Source organism: Fusarium solani (genome assembly GCF_023522795.1).
Source record: "Fusarium solani strain SB1 chromosome Unknown bctg00000000, whole genome shotgun sequence".
Classification (NCBI taxonomy): domain Eukaryota; kingdom Fungi; phylum Ascomycota; class Sordariomycetes; order Hypocreales; family Nectriaceae; genus Fusarium; species Fusarium solani.
Genome location: NW_027072157.1, coordinates 5,811,739 through 5,832,302, shown reverse-complemented (window position 1 = coordinate 5,832,302; position 20,564 = coordinate 5,811,739). Strand labels below are relative to the sequence as shown.

Genomic DNA, 20,564 nt, shown 5'->3' with positions numbered 1-20,564 from the left:
CTAGGGTTCTCTTGGCTTCACCTGACTCTGCTCGGAGTAATTCCTTCCATCCAGTGGAGGCTATAGCACTAAGTGGTCGGGTGACCGTGGTGTGGAGACGTAATTACTCCGACCAACAATGGAAACTCCGAAAAGCCCGCGGAGAATTTCACCTCCTTCACCATCACATCCATCCACTTCCCCCACAGAATGCGACTCCGACAGGCCGGTCGACAGGCCAGACAAGGGCTGGTCAGTCAAGCATGCGAGCTATGCAGGCGCCGCAAGGTCAAATGCGATGCCGATAGGCCAGAGTGTGGGAACTGTCGCGCATTGAAGCTACCATGCGAATACAGCGCGCAGAGGAAGAAGCGTGGGCCAAAGCCAAGGGCTTTATCGACTATCGAGAATAGAGACGATGGCGAACAGACACAACCTTCGACAATTATCTTATCTCCATCTATGCCGCAGGCTCCCGTGCCCGTCATTGGCTCTTCACCACTATCATCAGCCGTGACGCCGAATACCATCATTGCATACTCCCCCCAAAGTGCTGCCGGCTCGCCATGCATTGCATTGGCACCTCGAAAGGAGAGTCCAGCCGGAAAGGTCCATCAAACTCTCACGAGCACCCTGGAGGCTCTCGCACAATCTCCAGAGCACATAATCGAGGAGTGTATCGACATGAACATGTTGTTGCGTTTCCCTACCATTCCGGTTATCCAACCAGATACGATCAGACGAGAAAGTCACCTTTTGTTACCAGCTTCGCGACACCTCTTTGATGCCATCACCAACCCCAACCAAATATCCTCATCACAGGGCAGTCTGATGCGAACCTTTGCTCACTTAACAACGGTTTTCTCTTGCGTCTGTTGCCGGATGCCCAAAAACTCGAACCTGGATGGCCGCGAAGCCTTAATCACCGCGTTCCTTGAAGCAACTCGTGGAATGATGGCATGCTGCGAGGATTGGGACGTTAGCCATGCCAATTCGACATCTCTCGTGATCCGCATGTACCAGTCAGCGGCACAACATCACTTGGGCAAAACACGCGCATCATGGCTCATGATGGGTCAAGCTATTCGCCTGGCCCTAGATATGCGTCTATATGATGAGGTGTCATATCAAGACCTCGATCCTCTGGAGGACAAGTTGCGACGGAATGTCTACGGCTTGCTCTGTGTGGGTGACATGTCGGCTTCGATTCTAAATAACAGGCCCTTGGCGTTTCATGAGATCTGCCTCGATGAAACCTACACACCGGTTGAGCTTTACGGTGATTTCAGATTGTTGTCTCCCGAGAGCGGTCTGTTTGAGCCTCCATACGAGCAGCGGTTTCATCAAGGCTTTTATCTCTGCCACGACCTCTGGAAGTCAGCGACAAATATCCTGCTCGACATGAAACTTCTCACACAGACACTCACCTCTTCCGGGTTTCAACTTTGCTCCCAGGACCCTAGTCAGCAGCGGATCATGCAGTCATATATGTCTTTCTGCGGCCTTCTTGATTCACTCCCGGCCTGGCTCCGCGATCCTGAGAGGCATATTGCTGGCAATGAAATAGCCACGGCTTTTCAGCAACGAACATTTTGGTACCAAAGGGCGGACCTTGTGGTGACTTTTCATTGTCTCCGGCTTGTTATTCTCCAACGTGCTGCGCAGAAAGGCTTCTGTGCACTCCTTGGGTTGACGGATGACCTGGACATGCTTGCTCTTCGCAAGATTGAGATCGCCAGTGACCTCGTCTCAGTTGTGGAAGGAATTCCATTCGATGCGCTGCAAGTGAACGGAGAACCATTGGTAATTGTCATTGCAACTCTTGTGACCACAGTATCGCTGACATTGACAGGTTGAGAAACTCCGTCAGATTGGGGTCAGCCTATTGGAAATTGCACACCAGAACGAGAACACGGCTATTTCTGGGCGAGCCCAGTCACTGTTGTCGCCAATAATCGATACAATCGCGCGGCTGGACTCTCGAGTATCGGATGAGCTGAGCGCGTATCCAGGCTTGGCGTAACTGACATCAAGCCAAGTCCTATTTGTCCGCGGAGAATTCCACCCCCTCACACCATCACTCCACGATCCACCTCTGATGAACCAAGGGTGATTCGACAGGAGAATAAGAAGTGGACCATTGAAGCCCATGTTCTTGGTCACGGTTCTTAGCTGCATGCTATAAACCCGACATCTCAGTGCTCTCGCTCTTCCCTGCTCACATCTCATTCGAAATCCAGTCTTCGGCACACCGTCACAATGAAGCTAGTCGAGTATCGCAACCCTATTGTGCCAGGGTTCTCGCCAGACCCGTCTGTTGTCTTTGTTGACGGCGTCTTTTATCTTGCCAATTCGTCCTTCCACGTCTTCCCGGGCATTCCTATCTACGCATCGCGAGACTTGAAGACATGGATACACATTGGTAAGGACTGGGAGAGGACACAACCATCTCAAAATTCTAAAAACTCCCTAGGCAATGCTATCAATCGGACAGAACAGCTCAGCCTTGATGGAGCTAGCACGGCCAAGATGCCCCTTGATACCGGACATTTCATGTATGCGTCAGGGGGCCTATTTGCCCCAACAATTCGCTACCATCAAGGAAAATTCTACGTTATCTGCACCAACTTCCCGGCATTTGGAACGTCTACAAAAGCACAGAATTTCATCATTACATGCACAGATATCTGGGCTGGCAACTGGAGTGACCCAGTCTACATCCCTTTCTATGGCATTGACCCAAGTCTTTTCTTCGAAGATGATGGCCGCGTTTACTTCCAAGGATGTTATTCCGTTGGTAACCGAATGAAGCAGCCGACCTGTACTATCAAACAGTTCGAGATTGACGTTGAAACTGGAAAGCAACTCTCAGAAGAGCGGGAGATTTGGGGAGGCCATGCGAAATACGACACCGAAGGACCCCATATCTACAAGATTGGCAAGTGGTACTACTTGCTGGTAGCAGAGGGTGGAACCTTTGAACATCACATGCTTTCTATTGGCAGGTCAGAGAGCATCTGGGGGCCGTATGAGGATTACGCAAAGAACCCTATCATGACCGCAGATGGCAAAGATGAGTACATTCAAAATCTTGGCCATGGCGAACTATTCCAGGACGGTGAGGGTCGGTGGTGGGTGAGCGGACTGGGCGTTCGGAACGAGAACGAAGGCGAACCTCTTGGGAAGGACAACTTCGTGGCTCCTCTCGGAAGAGAGAGCTTCTTGGCTCCTGTCGAGTGGCCTGAAGGCGGCTGGCCAAAGATCACCCAGCCCACCATGAAGTTCCTGGCAAAGCCTGTCAAGGTTCCGGAGGGACTTCCAGAAATTGTTGCTCCTCGCAACGTGAGCAACCTTTATATCCGGACGCCCGACCTCTCCAAGTATCGAATTCCCGAGGATGATGCTAGCCTCTGGGTTCTGCACCCCAGCCGCGCCAATCTCTCGACTCCGTCGGGCACCTCGACGTTTGTTGGTCGAAGGCAGATGTCTTTGAACTCTGTTTCAACTGCAACTCTTGATGTTTCCAAGCTGGAAAAGGGGATTGAAGCAGGACTGGCTGTGTACAAGGACCACCCTCGACACGTCTCTATCGTTTACAACTCCGACTCTCGAAAGATCACTTGTCGGGCTGTGAGCATGGATATCGATAACGTGTTGCTTGGTGAGACCTCTCTCAACGCCGAGGTTTCCCAGGTGCAGTTTCGGATCGTTGCAGATCCCAAGAAGTGGACTTTCTTTGCTCGGGGCGGTGAGAAAGAGTGGACTCAGGTTGGAACTCTGGAGGCTTGGAAGTTTGTTGCTCGGGAGATGACTGGTCCCATCTTTGGTATCTTTGCTCATGCTTTGAGTGAGCAGGGTGAATCTGTGGCTGTTTCTTTCAAGGAGTTCACTGTGGATGATGACCGAGACTGAGGGGATACTTACCCGCAGAGCAACAGCGCAAATTATAAGCCCCATGTTCGGGTCACTGACCCGAAGGGCGCCATGGAATGGAATAGAGAGAGAAGAAATACCTCAGTAATCCGACACTTATATTTCAACCTTCAGGGGCTCGAGAGCCGTTTTTAAGCGCACATTTGTGACATTACGTTGTGTAATGCGGTCAATATTTCAGGAGGCAGCGAGAAAGAAGCGGTTCGGCTTCAGAAATGTTCGATTTTTTGATAACCCAAGTTGGTAGTTGACCAATAAGTTGACGAGTAAGGAGGTTTTATGGAAATAACTCGGGCACTACACTTGTAGGGGAAAAGAATTTTCCGGAGGACTCCGAGGTTGATACTGCTCGTGGAAGTATTTGACAAGTTCCCCAAGTCATGATGCGCTCAACGCCCTTCTTTCGACATGTCGAGTGAGGAAACTTATCCATTTCGCCCTCGGAGTGCCCCCGGCAAAGACTGCGAGGATAAGAACCTCGCCTCTCACCGTGCAGGACTCGGGAACGCTTCCGTAGAGTAACCTCCCTTGGAATAGGTTGGGATTGGTAATCGATGAAAAGAAGTCTCGGGAGCACTATACACCCTCTTAGTGGGTATCTCATTCATCGCCCCAGCTACCAGGATCACCATTGTTTGTTCCGTCGTCCACCCCGACGTGTTTATCACCTGGACGATTAATTCACCCTAGCCTCATGATCCAAGCTCGAAATATCGACTGAGTTGCTGACGCGTTGCAAGGGGATGGCATGTTAGACAATGGGCCTCGTCCCTATATTCCAAATGGCTCAAAGAAGACCTGCTTTATACCCAATGAAGAATTGAGACGGGATACAAAGAGTTTGTAAACATACTCAAAGGGATAGAGGGATGAGATAACTTGAAGAGGCTGCATCAGACCTGGGGCAATGAACGATGAAGGCCTGTTAGGGACAATATTAGATAGAGCAGTAATCCAAGTGCAAGGCAAAGCCGTACTCACCGGTTCAATAACCTCTGGCCTTCGGCTCCCGCGGATTTTAGCGACCCGAAATCGTTGTAGCAGTCAGGGGTTCTTCTCCGCAAATTGCGACTCGAAGCTCCGTGCATAGCGCAGCGCCCCTTGCTTGGTGGGCTTGCCAGGGACTGTTACGCATCTCTAGGCATATCCGGCACAGTACAGAAGGCATTTTGAGTTTGAAACTCCGCCTCTAATGTTGCACAAACTGGTGCGGCCGCGCTGGTGATAGTTAAGCCCCCCCTAACGCTTTCCGCGGAGCCCGGATGGGTCTCTATCAACGCCGGTAGTACTAACAGTTGGACAATTTATAAATGGACTTTTCTTGTGTGTGTTACATCGTGATCAATAAAAACATTTGTTATCAATGGCGGTATCCTTCTCCAAGACAGACAAGCTACGCTTGGCGCTGCGGTTCTGCCGAGGTATGTTGCGGTCACATAACTTGTGATCTCTGTCTCGATGCTAACCACTGCTCGCAGCACCCTTTCAGATTTCCGCGTACGTTATACGTGGCCTTGCCATTGCATCCATTCGACGGCTCCCTCTCAGGATATATGCTATTTGTGCAGTCGCCAAGGCCCTCCCAGACGTTTTTGATGCCCGTGACACTCAGTATTTGTGTCCACCGACAAGACAAGTATATGAATCATGGATTCATAAGCTCTTGCAGTCTAATAAAAAAGAGCACTCGGACATGGTTGGACGGTTGCGATGTGACATTCAACCGCTGGGTGACGGCCATTCCTCAATTCTCTGGGTCGGAGACCGCAGCAGGGCAAAGAAAGTAGTGCTGTTCTTCCATGGCGGAGGATACAATACCCCTTTGCTAAATGCATACATGGAATTTCTTTGCAGAGCATACATCACAGCCGGCATTGAGGCAGACACCGAAGTTGCAGTGGCAATCCTTGAGTACTCGCTCTCTCCTGGTGCACAGTATCCCACTCAGCTATGCCAGGCTAGCAGCGCACTTGCGCACCTGTTGTCATCTGGGATTACTCCAGGGAACATTATTATCGGCGGAGATTCTGCAGGCGGCAATTTGACAGCGCAGTTGCTCTGCCATATGGCGTGGCCTCACCCCGAAGCTGTGCCCATCAAGCTGGACGAGCCTCTTGCCGGAGTATTTCTCATCTCTCCATGGCTCAGCACACGTACAACCGATAGATCTTTTGTGGAAAACGGGTCGATTGACATGGCTTCGGCTCCTTATGTCCGTATTATCACGGCCGAGCTTCTGGGTACTGACTGGGAGGAAGAGGCGAGTGACCGCTTCAGCCATGCCTTCCCATTTGACACGCAACACCCTTGGGTGGATAAACTAACCACACTGACAAACAAGATGTATCTCTCGGTAGGATACCATGAGGTGTTTCGAGATCAGTGTGTGGAGTTTGTGGACAAGGTGCGGGGAGCCAACCCAAGCATAGAGCTTCAATTTGATCTTCAAGAGAAGATGGCGCATGACTTTATACTCCTGGAGGCCGAGGAGAAGCGCAACGGGGAGTGTATTGAAGCCATGAAGAAGTGGGTGAAGAGCATGTTGATAGCAGATTGAAGACGGTTGCATTTGGCAGACATTTTCATAGAATTGGGTTAAGGAGCACGAGCAACAATCCATGTCCTGTTGCTTCAAACAGATTAAATATCTCGTGCTTCCTGAGTCAGGTACTCGCCACTTTCTATCCTTTGGCAGAGCTTTTTCAGAACCATACCACCATACTTGAAATCATCCACGTCCAGATAGACGGTAGCACACAACCTTGCCCATAGCGCACCCGAGAAGTACAGGACGTTGATAAAAGTGTGGTAATCCTCCGTAAACTTTCGGAACATGAAATTGATGACAGCATTAACATCCTTTGCCGGTATCCCTTCAGTCGCAGTGGTATGGCCTTGAACTGTAAGGGGCAGACGAACGTTGGCAAATCCGACATGTTTCCCAGTGGGAACCGGCAAGGTCTCCGTACCCAGTATCTCGGCAACGGCGCGTCCGCCTGTACGGGCGAGGTCGACACAATACTCTCTGATGGCTGCTTCACCCCCGCACACCCTGCTTCGAAACTCGAGAGCTGCTGGTATACAGAGAATCGGGGCTGTATCGATCGTGCCGGTGTACTCGAACTGGGCGACAAACGCGTTTTGGGCATTGGATTGGTTGGGGTTGAAATGCTTGCTCACCCCTAGGGGCACGAAGCCGTGAGAGGTTGGTAAGGATGAACGCATCAGGTGCTGGTTTCGAGGCGCAACATAAAAGACTGCGCATGCCCGGGGTATGAACAGCCACCTGAGATGAGTGTCAGCTTTGGGGGAGCTGGTGAGTTGTCGTAGACTCACTTGTGGCAGTTTGTGACCAGGAAATCAGGATCTAGTTCTTTAAGGTCCAGGTCAATGAAGCCAATGCCATGTGCGCCGTCAATAACACTAAAGATACCATGTTGCCGACAGATCTTGGTTAGTTGCTCGAAGGGCATCCTCACACCGGGCATGCTCATGGCGGTGTCGAATATGGCCACCTTGACCTTGTCTCCATGCCCCCTGATGCTGCTTGTGAAGCGTTCTAGGATCGACTCCTCAGTGTCTTGGGCAGGGTCGAAGTCGACTTCGAGGCTCGTAACCAGGGTCGTCTCAATTAGATAATCCACTGTCTTGCCAATAGCACCATATACCCCTCTGAAGTAGACAATCTTATCTCCAGACTCGAATCTCAGGTTACGGAGGACTGTATTTAGGCCCGTGGTCGCGTTTGGTACGAGGACAGTGCCCTCAACATCGGCGTTGAGAAAGGAGGCGACCTGATGGCGAATCTCGTCGAGCTTCTTGGGGAAGGTGTAGCGAATAAACTTGTCGGGCTCAGACTCGGCAACGTCTTGCCAGTGGCGCAATGCGTCTCTCACATGGCGGGGATAAGATCCATAGGCACCTTGAGAAAGGAGTCAGTCGTGTAAAACACAAGCCCTAGTCGATTTGTTTTCACCTTGATTGAGATTCACTTGCTCTTTTCCGAACAGAAAGTGTTTGTCTCGCATCTCTTTGCCAAAAGGGGTCATAGTCAAGCTGTCCATGATGAGTTAAAAGGGAGATATCGACAGGATAGAGAGATTGGTAGCAAGCTGTAAAACCACTCGAAGGATGCAGGTCGGGAGTTAGAGCCACAGTAAGGCGTAAATTAGGGAAACCAGAGAGGTGGTTCAATTGGTGATGACCAAGGAGCATTGTATCACAGATCAAATGGAAATGCTATCTAAGAGCCACACTGGCTCATACCTCGACCGTAATATTCGTCAATTGAAGGGCATCTGCACGCTCTCCTTGATGACAAATTTCTCCGCATGAGGGGGGTTGGTAGCGAGCTTTGAAGCTACATGGAGGACGGAGGTTAGGAAGCTAGACCTCGATAAGGCGCAAAGCAGGTGAAGCAGAAAGGGGGAGCACAATTGGTAGTCTCGTCAACCAAAGGGCGTAGTTATGGAGGCCCTCCTTGATGACAAATTTGCCCCAAGCAGAGCTTGATAGCAAGAGCCTCGCAGCGATATCGGCAATAGGATGCGGACGATGCCGAAAATAGCCAAGATAAAAAATTAGAGGAGATAATGGGTTGAGTCGACTAATGGCACAGGGTGAAATTGACATGCGTTGACCGCTATCTCAGCGTGGCGTTGGCAAATGGAGACGACTTCAAGCCGCACATGGGGGTCATAATTTGTAATCAACATGTGGTCCTGGGCCTTCGCAGCTATCTAGGGCGCGAGAGACAAGCGATCATGGCATCACCTCGGGCCAAGGAAAAAGTGTTCTCGCGTGACCATGCATCTGGCGACGGAGCCTCCCCTTATTCTAGGTCTCGTACTATGTGCTGACCGTATTCCGAACTGGCCTCGCTCTGGGTCTCCTCGGCAATAGACCTGGTTCTTCAGTTCACCGGCTTCATCTACCGAGGCAAAGATACTACAAATTCGGGTAAGAAAGACTCCTAGTTTCAACAAACATGTCGTCATTTGCATGACCTCCTGAGATGGAGCTCACGGGGCTTTGTCCCCTATCAGGGCCGTCAGTTGTTGTTTCCATTCCAGCAACTTCTTGTTAGCCGCTTCCAGTTGCCGCCTCGTATCCGCAACCTCGAGCTCTAGTTCCTTGTTCCTGGCCTCAAGTCTCTGCTTCTCATCGAAATCTGCGTGCCTGTCTGCGGCTTCACGACGGACTGTCTCCAATTCTGCCCTTAATTTCCTGATCACACCCCCTGCTGAAAGTGTCTCGTTCATGTGCATTTGCACCACCTGGTTGAGACGAGTGACGTCTCGCTCTAAATTTGTGACCTTTGATTGGAGAATTGTGGCGTTTTCAAGCTCCCGATACACCGTCCAGAGCGCTGAATCGACTTCTGTCGGCAATGTATTGAAGCGAGACTTTCTAGCCGAGGGTACCCTCGTCTCAGTTCTCGCTTCCGTCGTTTGTTGAGACGGGTTAAGAGTATCGCCCCTTGGGGGTGTCACCATCGGTGGCTCGATGTGCCAGCCCCGATCGACGCATATGAAACAATACCATACTGACTTGTTCTCTCGGACGATGGCAACACTATTTTGCTGACATTCCAGGTGAAATGACTTTCGACAAGTGTCACAGGGCTTTAAGTCTCCCGATGTGCCGCATTCTGAGCACAGTGATTCATGTGGACTCCCAGACGCTTGAAATAGGTCTCTTTAGTGACTGAGCAGACCCGAGTAATATCTATTCAACACACCTCTCCAAGTCTTGTGTCGTGCGAGGATTTCCGATAGTGTCTCTTGACTAGTCAGAGACGTAGACGGTGATTGCGGTTGTTTCGGTGGCTGCAAGAATTCCGCCTGTCTTGGTTGTTGCGCTTTCGAAGTTGAAGTTTGGGTGTGTTGAGATGATGGTCGAAGCCGGCGGCGTTTTGAGGTTCTGTCGCTGCCGACGGGGTTCTCATGCTCAAGGGGTGTCTCCATATCAGCTTTTGCAGACCAATGTCAAAGGGGAGGAAGTTTTCTGAGTTTCGAGACGAAATATGGGATTAACAGCGGCTAGTGAATGTCTAGATTTATAAGCAGGAACGAGTCATTTCGTCTGGGGCCTGCAGGGTTGGCTTCAGAGTCCGCCTGGCCAAAGTCTGTATTGCCATCTTTCAAGACCACAATCTCACTAAGTGTTTCCATGTCTGCCCAGCCGCGGGAAATATTGTTGCTTGGAGGTTGATGGAGAAGCTCATGAGACTTGGGTTGCTTCTGTATGCTGGCTTTCTGTTGATTTGTCCACCCAGAGGGGCTAACTAGCACACCTACGCGCGATCTTGTCAACTACGCCCTTGCCCGCTGCCCCTTGTTGGCCGCGCCCTTATTTGCTATGTGCGCCCTTGCATAGAGTTTCTGCTGACAAATTTGTAGACGTTGTCCGATGAATTGGTGGAGATAAGGCGAAGTGCCGATTTGTCATGCTTTGACGGTCTCCCTTTTGTCTCTTTCATGCAGCATATTGGGATCCTTCCCGTAGTACATGAGCAACAGCAGATGTGTTGCCTGCGAAGGCTGCCGCCCACATGGTCAAGCGAGAGGGAACACTATTTCCTTGCTTTCGGGTAGAGGTGATTATCAAGCCTGGAATTACCCCTTGGACGGGAAATTAGTCTTGGACAAACAGGTATTAGACGGATTACGGCATTCACAAGTGGAAGCAGAGGTCCTGTATGTCACGACCAAAAACGTCCGCCAAAACTTGACAAATGCCGATTTGATGTTATTAACAGACTTTAACGTTGTATCTATATCACCCATCCTCGTTTCACAGCAGAGCCTGGCACTCCATTTCCACCTCGGCTTCAAATGGGAGCGCAGAAACCTGGACACAAGTACGGACCTGCAGATGCTGATGTTAGCCCCGATTCTGTCCTGAATTGCGATATGACTTACCGGCTGGGGCTCCTCAAAAACTCCCAAATAAGCCTTGTTCAACTCTGCAAACTTGCCCATGTCCGTGATAAAGACATTGACCTTGATGACTTTATCAAGACCGGATCCGGCCTCTTCAAGTACAGCCTTCAGGTTGCTCAAGATCTGCGTCTGAATGCAGGGGACAAGAGCAGTCAGATCATCCCTTTCATTTACTATACATTTATGGATGGCTGATCACTCACGGTCTGGGCGGCAATTCCTTCCTGGAGCTTTCCGGTGACCGGGTCAATGCCCACGTTGCCGGAGACAAATACCATGTTGTTGGCCTTGATGGCTTGCGAGAAGGCTGGCAGAGGTGCCGGGGCCTTTGCCGTGAACACGACAGCATCGCGACGAAAGGTACCCTGTGAGCTCATGTTGGTGGGAGACTGATTGGATGTGTTGGCAAGTAGATGTGCAGATAGTAAAGTGATCAATGTGCTGAATAGATACCCGTGAGAGTAAGGGGGAATATATGGACCGTTCTGCTCTGTAGTTTCCCGATCCGAAGCCGGAGTAGCCCGGCATTAGCGGTGACGCAGGCATGATGATCGTGACCGATGACAAATTGACTTTCTGTTTTCGACATGCGGCATTTCATTGAAGGGCGCGGTGCTGCGAGTCAAGCCTATGCAGCAAGGGGCATGATTACCAATTTGGTGACCTCGGTGTCATGATGGGCTCTGATCCTCCCCTTACCCAGTCACTACACACTGAGCCCTTAAGAGCACTGGGCCGAACGAATGGCGATAAGAACTCAATATCCCCATCGTGCATGCGTTCTGTAGTCAAGATTTGAGATTCCCTTGATAGTCGTATCCTGCTTCTCCAAGATCAAAGCTTCGTTCTCACTCATAGAGTACTCCTCTACGCAAACGACTAGTCATGCCTACCTACGAGTTCCATCACATCCTCCCCCTCAATGGTGTCCAAAAGTCACATCTGGCACGCCTCATTACCGAATAGCACGCGACAACCTTCAAGGCCCCTCGCTTCATCGTGAACTGCCGCTTTATCGACATCCGTGCCTCCAACCCCGAGGACTTTTGGGTTGGTGGTAGACAGCTCAAGACCAACAGGCTCATGATCACGTTGCGCAGTGGAACAGGACGAACGGCTGAACAGTATGCTGGTATTACTACCAAGTTGGTCTCATTCTGGAACGATTCCATCAAGGAAGTTCAGGCCGGTCCGAAGGACAAGGAACTGAAGGATGTCTTCATCATGGGCTCGTACGACTCGGCCTTTGAGAGAGGCTTCTTCTTGCCAATGGTAAGTTGTTTCAAAGTCTAGTTGAAGTCGAAAGCAGTGATATATGCTGATATGACCTTCCTTCAGCCCGGCAAGTTTGAGGAATGGGTCGCTGGGAACGAAGCTGAGTTTCGGGAGTTAGCATCCGGAGGAGACGAGATTTTCCAGGACTTGGTGGAGGAACTCGAAACGCGCCCAGAATTCAAGGTCGTTAATAAGGCTTAATTGGTAGATTAGAGATTCCAGCAATGAAGCTTTGTTGAGAAGGGGCTATTACGCTTGCCGATGGTACAATGACGTCTCTAAGAGGAGCAAGAAGCTGTGATGATAATCCCCCAGTAGGAACGGCCATGCTAGTTGTAACCGCCACCGTATTGTACAAATAAGTCAGATGAACAACCTTGACCAACCTTGTCTTGACTGAATCACGTTGATGGTGACGGTGACACTCCGCTCAGTACCCTCACCAGTCAGCTATTAGTTAGGGTCCGCCGTCCAAAGAGCGGCTAAGATCGGACTGTAAGGGTACGTAAACCACGAGGGGAGTGCTAATGGGCCCCCATCTTGTTATCTACTCCTTACGGCCGGTTGCTCCGATTCGCTGTTGCAAATGTTACAAGGGAGTTATTGACAAGACGGCATGCAAGGTGCCGAAACCGGCTTCCATGTGTCAGAGAGTGGAATCTCGTGTCACTGCTCATATAAAGGAATTGACCAAGACCTTATTGATGGAGGATTTTCGGCTCAAGGCACCTGAAAACATCAACTACAAAGACCCTATAAAGCAATCCCAACATGGCCGCCTCCGACGCAAGGGATGCTGGCTCTAGCCCTGCTACGCCAGCTCCCAAAGCCGAACTCGATGCCTCCAAACTAGTTTACAATCTCACTTCGCCCCAGGGCCCAACAAATGTGCCCAATTCCGGCTGCACCGATCACATGCTCATCTGCAACTGGGATGAGGCCACTGGGTGGGAGAACCCTGTGATTCAGCCATTTGGTCCTTTATCCCTCTTACCGAGCGCCAACATTCTCCAGTACGCCACTGGGTGCTTCGAGGGTGTCAAAGCCTACCGCGGCTATGATGGCCAGTTGCGACTCTTCCGTCTCAGACTCAACTGTGAACGGATGCTCAAGTCTTCAGTTCGCGTGGGTCTCCCGCAATTCGAGCCTGAGGCCCTGGAACAACTCATCCACAGCTTTGTCGCCCTGGAAGCTGAGCGCTGGTTACCCAAGGATCGGGTAGGGCAGACGCTATACCTACGGCCAACTCACATTGGGACTACGCCTGGGCTTGGCCTTCAGAAACCTCGTCAGTCCTTGCTCTATCTCATCGCCACCCTCGCTCCTGGCTTCTCCACCAAAGGTGGCATGACTCTGGTTACATCTCCTGCTGGAACCATCCGAGCGTGGCCAGGAGGGTTCGGAAACGCCAAGTTAAGCGCCAACTATGGACCTACCTTGTCTGCCCATGCGGACGCAATCGCTCAAGGTTTCGACCAGGTTCTGTGGCTATTCGGTGACGAGCAGTATGCCACAGAGGCCGGTGCGAGCAATTTCTTTGTCATATGGAGAACAAGGCAAGGCGGCCTTGAACTCGTGACAGCAGGCTTGGAAAACAAGACCATCTTGGAAGGCATCACCCGGAGAAGTATCATCGAGCTGGTACATGCCCGACGAGATGAGCCTCAGGGTTGGTCAGTCGATGGTACAACTTTGGAGCCACTTACAGTAGTCGAGAGAGACTTTTCGATCAACGAGATCCGTGAGGCTGTTGCTGAAGGCCGGTTGGTAGAAGCCTTCGCTTCAGGCACCGCAGTAAGTACATTAACTCTTCGTGGCAACCAAGAAAGTTCCTAACGCCCTGGCTAGTACTTTATCGCCCCAGTCAGACACATTAGCCATCGCGATGAGGATATTGCCATTCCTCGTGAGAAGGGTAACTTTGGGCATTACGCTGCACTTATTAAAGGCTGGCTCAGTGATATAGTATATGGCCGCTCTACCTTTTCCGACTGGACCAATGTTGTGAAGGAGACTTAGTAGTTGCAGAATATGTAGCCCTATAGGTTAGCAAGAGAGAGTTTGAAGAGTGTCTTGTGATAGTCTGGGTATCTTCTAACTTACGTGTCGGGCATCGCGAGAGAGCAGCTGAGTTGTCGGGACAATCTCCTTTCCTGCAGGTATTGGTTGATCATTTACAGAGTGATGAAGATGCATGAAAAGATCACACATCTTCAACTCCACGAGTTTTGTGTCTTCATGTCTCACATGTAGTCTGAGACATGCAGTCTTGGTTGAAGCAATCCCGTCAACATGCTTCAGTGGCAACTGGGAGGCACTCTCGAGCTCTGGCAACACAGTGAACTGCGACAACTCAACCCACCTACCCTCAACTCCACAACTACCCATTCCACTACTCGTGACCCTGTCCTCCCCCGAGTTGGGGCATGATAGAGACGGCGGTTCTCCATCCAATGGGGCGGTGGCGTAGTTGGGAGCGCGTCAGACTGAAGCTACAACTTCAATCATTAATATCTGAAGGTCACCGGTTCGATCCCGGTTCACCCCACAACAGTCCAAGGACGTTTCCTTTTTGCCGAGGATGAGTCCTTTTTGTTCGATTAACCATCTCCACCCCATTCCCCTCAACTGAGACGGAATAGGAAGCCGTCGCCTCCATCAAATCCCTCGGGGCGGTGGCGTAGTTGGGAGCGCGTCAGACTGAAGTCAAAACTTCAATCACCCGTTAATCTGAAGGTCACCGGTTCGATCCCGGTCCACCCCAGCGTACTAGCTAGTTGACCCAGTCAACTTCCTCTTTTTGTCAGTTGTGACTCTTGTTTTCAGCTTCTGTGTGGTTGCGCTGGAATATGAGGCGGATGGCTTCGTGATTAAGTAATCAAGTCAGGGGCGGTGGCGTAGTTGGGAGCGCGTCAGACTGAAGCTATAACTTCATTCTAGCAACTTGGTTGTGATCTGAAGGTCACCGGTTCGATCCCGGTTCACCCCATGGGCTCTTCTTTTTGACCTTCTCAGGGTCCCTCTTTATCTTTTTGGGTGAGGAGAGTTATCTCGAGCTGCCCTGAGTTATCATGAGTTATCACCGCTGAGTGTGCTACCCGCCGTTCTAGTCCCTTACCGAGGCAAGAGAGCAGAGAGACGGGTCGCTAGGCCCGTGGCGTTGTCAGGTCCCTTCGTCCCAGTTTCGCGATCATAACCACCTCCGCTTGCCTAAACGGCTCGAGGTGGTGGCCTATTGTAAGGCATCTTTTAAATAGGCGGCGAATATGTGTCCCTATGATATGCCACATGGCTTCGAGAATTTTGACCGTGATATTATCTCATCCTAAGGAAGTATTCCCGATATGAAAGGTCATATACCGCGCCTTATCTAGGGATATTTTAAGTAGGAATAGTATTATTCTAGGACGAGAGACTTGAGCCTAAGTGCCCTAGATATTATCCTCTGCGGTCTGTCATTCTAGCGTGGCTCGTCGAAGTGCGTTTGCCTTTTCCATCTGGGTTTTATGAACAACTTCGCCGACCTGCAAGGGTGGCGGCTGGAAGGCCCCTGGGGATCTCAATCACCGGACGGCTTTGAAAATAGCGCTGCTGTCGGAGAAGCTGTCGATGAGGTTCCGCCAGTAGAGTCTTTTAGCCCGATGGACCACGCGATGGAAGTCCCTTTTGGTGATTTTGACCTCTTGATTGAAGCCGAGAGGGTAGAGTCGTCTGATTGCACGAAATGCGGCAGCGGCGCCGGTTCCCAGCAGCCAATGATGATCATAAGTGGCTGTCGCAGAGTGGGCATGATCTTCACGGCCTCATGAAACAACTGCGTTAGTAATCTAGCCGTATGCTTTAAGTAACTGCGGGATGGAGTACCCCGCACTAGAGACAACCTCAGACAACAATCAATTAACACACTGTTGCTGCTCATTATCGTTTACCTGACCCTTGATCCTTTTAGCACGCTCAGTACGACAGTGGCGGTTTGTGTATCACAGCGATCGTGTTTAATGACTGCACCCCCTTAACGACAATTGTCGGCAAACTGCATATATGCTTAAGGCTCCATATCAGCTCCGGAAGCACTAATCTTAGCAAACATCAGCTGTGCAGCTGTCCATGCGTAACTCAAACTTAATCCAATATAACTCTAACCTCACAGGTCTCTCTATCGTCACCCTTTAGTCACAGACTAGGTAGTCGTAACGGATAATTCCGATATCGACAAACGCCAAATGAGCAAAGGAATGCAAGTCAAACCAAAGAGAAGGAAACAGGAACCGCGCAATATTGTTCAATGTTCTCAAGGTTCGAATCCAACTTGATTGCTATTCGTCACTCTATTCGTTTAGGCAACTGCAGTGGCTGCCTTGATGACTCGTATCCCATGCGTGACGCGGCGCTTAGCTCATCATGACTGATAGCATGATCTTGGTAAAGAAGCAGCTTCGACAGGTCGTTTTGATCCGAGCGATTTGGTATGCTCAGCTGTGGCAGTTGAATTAAGCTTTTATTGAGAGCTGCGGGAAACGATATACACTTACGAACCACCCTGCATATTGTTACGGACACGTACACCGTTACGCCAACGGGACAAAAGATAAGGCATTGGCCGCAATCGTAGCCATCAGCTAGGTGCACCAGCCGCTTATCAATTTATCGAGCCATACGGTGGACCAAGCCGTAACACACATTGTTCGTAAAGTGCATAAAATAGGCTCCTCAAGCTCCACTTGTTAATTAGTCCAAATGGCGTCTCCCTTATCTACTACTCCGAGCACGGCTAAGAGACCTCGGCAAAGTGGCTGTAATTGGCTTCCAGTGTAGAACAGGAACCTTGTATCCTACCCTCTGACCAAGAGATGCACTGTAACATCGTATAACCTTAATCCCTCTCTCGTCTTGGCGCGGCGCCACATTAATATGTTTTCCGAATTGCAGCTGCGCCAGGAGACTCCTCCATCAGTCATCTGCATCATCTGCGCTAGCGAACTGTAGTTGCAGACGGCTATGTAAGTCTTAAGGTTGGTGTGTCGAATGAAGGCTGCTGGTCTTCGTCGGAGGGCTGCCCCGTGCAAGCTGCCATATAAGAAGTTGTTGGGCCAACCAACTCGCAACTGTGTGCTGCTTCTTTTGGATGAGACACAACGAACGTTCAGTATCGTCAACCTCGCCACTAATCTCGGGCATCAATCGATACTTTTTTATTTTGACACTGTCCTGAGAGACGGTATGAACGAGAGACTTAAAAGACTTACCGAACTGCCTGTGGTTCGGGGAGCGATTGGTGCTGCTGGATATGCATTTCGTCAGGCGTCCAGAGCTGCTACCGCGATCGTTGGCACCGCCTTTGCAAAGTTGTCTGATCCGGACAAGAACCTGGCAACCGCCGAAGAAATCCTCCGCAGGGTGGGCGGTGACAGTTTTAGAAGCTTGCTGTCTCGAGTGACGCAGCGCACTGAGCAAGAAGTTAGCCAGACAGAGGCGAACACCATCTTGAACGCGGCAAGGACCGTCTTCTGCAGAGGCGCGGGGGATGTTGTGAAGGATGTGGTCTTCCAAGTCACGAGGTGCACCCTCGTGGCGATTGGCCAGACGGACTTTGCGGAGGCGCTCCGTATATGGAGAGGAATATTCACCAATGACGCAAATGAACAGACCCTAGCGTTCATACTAGAACACAAATCCGATTTGGCCTCATTTCTGATCGACCTAATAGAGCCAACAAAGCTCTATGCTACGGCACTTTCGAGGGATGGCATCCCGAACGGCCAAAATTCACACGGGCGATATAACCCCTACAACGAGTTGAACCTGGAGGTGGCGATGAATAGGCATACTGTGATCTGTCAGCTACAACGACTAGCTAAATCACTCTCCCATGTCTTCTTGATGGGCCAGCAAGGCATGTCTCTCGACCAGCTCCTAATGAACACAACTCTGAGGAGCGACTTTGACGGCAATGGAATCGTTATACTTCCACCAGCACTCACGATCACAGCTCCTGACAACCCCGACCAGCACGGCGAGCAATGGCTTTTTGTTAATGGCATTTGTGGAGAATACTTCTGGCTCCAATTGTACTGCGAAAAGTTACGAGACACATTCAATAGGGATATCCGGGGTGTCTTCAACAGGAGCGACGGTATCCTTTGGGACGTGATTGAGTGTGCGGGAGAGAGAGACACAAATGGACGGGAAAACACTCTCATTCAAAGGACACCAAGCAGCATGGCCGCCCAGAGGGTTCTGAGCCGTGAGTTGTCAGCCGCGCTTCAAAATGAGAGCTCCAATGGCTATATCGTGATGATCGCCTACTCCCAGGGGTGTCTCTTGTTAAGGCTTGTTTTGCAAGATTTTGTAAGGAACAATGCGCATCAAAATGCAATGAGGGAGCGACTAATGGTCTTCACGTTCGGGAATCCGAGCATCGACTGGATGGGTACGCATGAGGGAGGGAGGATCCGTCTCTGCGAATATGTCCAACACACCGAGCATTTCGCAAATGAGAGGGATTTCGTGGCACGGCTTGGAGTGCTGAAAAGCACTGAGGAGGGGGACCTACGGGATCTCGGCTATCTGGACGAAAACCAAAATTCGTTGCTCTTTATCAACCGCAACAGAGACTGGATCGGCCACCTGTTTGGGACCCAATATAGCCTCAGAGCACAAGAGTATGTGGATGGAAACACTTCGAGGTTGCTCGCATGTGCTGGCGGCCAAGCAATGGCTGGATAAGAGAATGATCTGTGAAATTGTATCTCAAGGCTTACAAGTAGGCATACGTTTTATTACGTGTATAAGCAATTTGGTTTGTCATTGAATAACCCAAGAAAGTGTCGCATTGTCTGTGATCCTGCTAGCCTTTCCCGTGCTTCGCATTCAGAACGAGCCATGAGTGACTAGTAGGACGCAGGTAGGTGGCTGATACATGGGCACCCGGACTTGATTTGCTGTATTTACTAATACTTCGGAGATATGATTGATAATTATTCTTAATAGACTCCTTGAAAGCACCAGAATGCCGTCACAGCCTGTGTATTTCCATCTCAGGTTTATTCACTCATCCAAGGCGCCTCATTCCCTCCTAATTGCATGTCATCTGATTCGACTCTCTCTCGAGCCTTATGATTCTCACCGATAGTCTGCAGAGACACCTGCCACTGCGGTCTCGCAAGAGATGTAATCGATGTAATTGGGGGAAAGAGCACCAGAAAGCTGACTAGAAGGTTCACAAGGGTTGTATCTTCAAGGACAGTGAATATGCATGCTGAAGAGCCTTGATAATCACCCTTGTTGGTTTTAAAGTCTCACTAGCGTGTACTTATGCCGTGGCTGTGCGTGATACGAGTTGCGTAACCGTCGGCAGCACTTCATGGGGATGAAAGAACTCGGTCTGGTGCACTGTAACGCGGGTTGATATTATCAACTTGCTCGATAGAGTGTAGGGGTGCAGTAGTTGCGCTCGAAAGCCGCCCTCAAGCTATTTTGGCAGGCTTCTTTCACCGCGCCAATCAGTCGCATTTTCTGGCTAATTCTCGCGACCCGAAGGCACTTTGCAGCGTTAGCAAAGCCATCCCCGTAGACCCGCGACTGAAATAGCGCACGGCATCTAGTTTCCCCATAATCGTTTAACCTCATGCTCACACTTTCTGCGCAGCGTGACCTAGAAAAATTAGGTTATTATATAAAACGAGCAGCATTGGATTGAACAGGCTGGGAGCCTCCCGCTGATGCTCATTTTGCCCATTATGGACGCGGGTCGTGACAAGATGGACCCCGCTGGCTCAAGACAAGATAATTGAGAGACCAGAAAAAATAATCAAGTATGGCTGTTATTCAAGAATGAGTGTATGATTTACAGAGAACATATTAATCCATCGCATGCTTCTATTTCGCAATTACATGTCGGCTGTTGTCAACCACATCCCGCAGTGACTTTGTGTATCCTGGCTCGTCTGGTCTAGTGGAGTTATTCCAGAAAGTTGAAGAGTCGTTGAGTGTTTCTGTCAGAGCTTCAAGCCTTGCGGTTAGGCTCTCAAGTTCGTCGTGTTCCGCGAGGGCTCCAGTGGCAGACGTGTATCGCTCAATAGTCCCGGATGCGATTTTGTATCCAAAGTCAAGGAATTGGGCGACCCCAGCCGCGACGCTCAAGGCGCTAAGAGGTTCCATCTTTAGACAGCGTGTAACCCCGTGTTGACTGACGGAAGAAAGAGGAAAGAGGAAAGTAGGAGAGGCATGGTGAGACCTGCGCGCTTTCATCCCGCGCGGAGTGACTGAGCGACCTGTCATTGTCCGCCCACCTGGTTCGCCATGGTTGCCTCGTGGAAGGCCTCATTGCCTCGGGCGTTCTTACGCTCACAAACGACAGGGGTTTGATGTCAGATGGATGAAAAGAAAATACCTATTGGCTCAGTGAATTCACTTGCAGCCTCTTTACTTGAA

The 20,564-nt window shown here is 50.5% G+C and overlaps 7 protein-coding genes across 7 annotated transcripts; 5 read left to right on the top strand and 2 right to left on the bottom strand.

Moving 5' to 3' along the window:
• Positions 1 to 189: 189 nt before the first annotated feature.
• MRS44_001859 (uncharacterized protein) lies at positions 190 to 3,891 on the top strand (the record flags this gene model as incomplete). The annotated part of the gene is made up of 4 exons (XM_046279108.2): positions 190 to 1,782; positions 1,832 to 1,998; positions 2,220 to 2,401; positions 2,453 to 3,891. The coding sequence occupies 4 exons, from the start codon at positions 190 to 192 to the stop codon at positions 3,889 to 3,891; spliced, it is 3,381 nt and encodes a 1,126-aa protein (XP_046124723.2).
• Positions 3,892 to 5,275: 1,384 nt separating this feature from the next.
• MRS44_001858 (uncharacterized protein) lies at positions 5,276 to 6,469 on the top strand (the record flags this gene model as incomplete). Its single annotated transcript, XM_065623852.1, has 3 exons — positions 5,276 to 5,333; positions 5,391 to 5,409; positions 5,767 to 6,469. 3 exons carry the CDS (start codon positions 5,276 to 5,278, stop codon positions 6,467 to 6,469), a joined length of 780 nt encoding a protein of 259 aa, XP_065480268.1.
• An 83-nt stretch (positions 6,470 to 6,552) lies between these two features.
• On the bottom strand, positions 6,553 to 9,878 carry MRS44_001857 (uncharacterized protein; the record flags this gene model as incomplete). The annotated part of the gene is made up of 5 exons (XM_046282866.2): positions 6,553 to 7,198; positions 7,249 to 7,834; positions 8,762 to 8,859; positions 8,938 to 9,562; positions 9,653 to 9,878. The coding sequence occupies 5 exons, from the start codon at positions 9,876 to 9,878 to the stop codon at positions 6,553 to 6,555; spliced, it is 2,181 nt and encodes a 726-aa protein (XP_046124719.2).
• Positions 9,879 to 10,707: 829 nt separating this feature from the next.
• MRS44_001856 (uncharacterized protein) lies at positions 10,708 to 11,233 on the bottom strand (the record flags this gene model as incomplete). The annotated part of the gene is made up of 3 exons (XM_046282865.2): positions 10,708 to 10,782; positions 10,836 to 10,985; positions 11,060 to 11,233. The coding sequence occupies 3 exons, from the start codon at positions 11,231 to 11,233 to the stop codon at positions 10,708 to 10,710; spliced, it is 399 nt and encodes a 132-aa protein (XP_046124718.1).
• Positions 11,234 to 11,741: 508 nt separating this feature from the next.
• MRS44_001855 (uncharacterized protein) lies at positions 11,742 to 12,332 on the top strand (the record flags this gene model as incomplete). The annotated part of the gene is made up of 3 exons (XM_065623851.1): positions 11,742 to 11,783; positions 11,841 to 12,128; positions 12,195 to 12,332. 3 exons carry the CDS (start codon positions 11,742 to 11,744, stop codon positions 12,330 to 12,332), a joined length of 468 nt encoding a protein of 155 aa, XP_065480267.1.
• A 570-nt stretch (positions 12,333 to 12,902) lies between these two features.
• Positions 12,903 to 14,150, top strand: MRS44_001854 (uncharacterized protein; the record flags this gene model as incomplete). The annotated part of the gene is made up of 2 exons (XM_046282864.1): positions 12,903 to 13,925; positions 13,980 to 14,150. 2 exons carry the CDS (start codon positions 12,903 to 12,905, stop codon positions 14,148 to 14,150), a joined length of 1,194 nt encoding a protein of 397 aa, XP_046124716.1.
• A 3,201-nt stretch (positions 14,151 to 17,351) lies between these two features.
• MRS44_001853 (uncharacterized protein) lies at positions 17,352 to 18,857 on the top strand (the record flags this gene model as incomplete). Its single annotated transcript, XM_065623850.1, has 1 exon — positions 17,352 to 18,857. One exon carries the CDS (start codon positions 17,352 to 17,354, stop codon positions 18,855 to 18,857), a length of 1,506 nt encoding a protein of 501 aa, XP_065480266.1.
• Between the last annotated feature and the right edge of the window lie 1,707 nt (positions 18,858 to 20,564).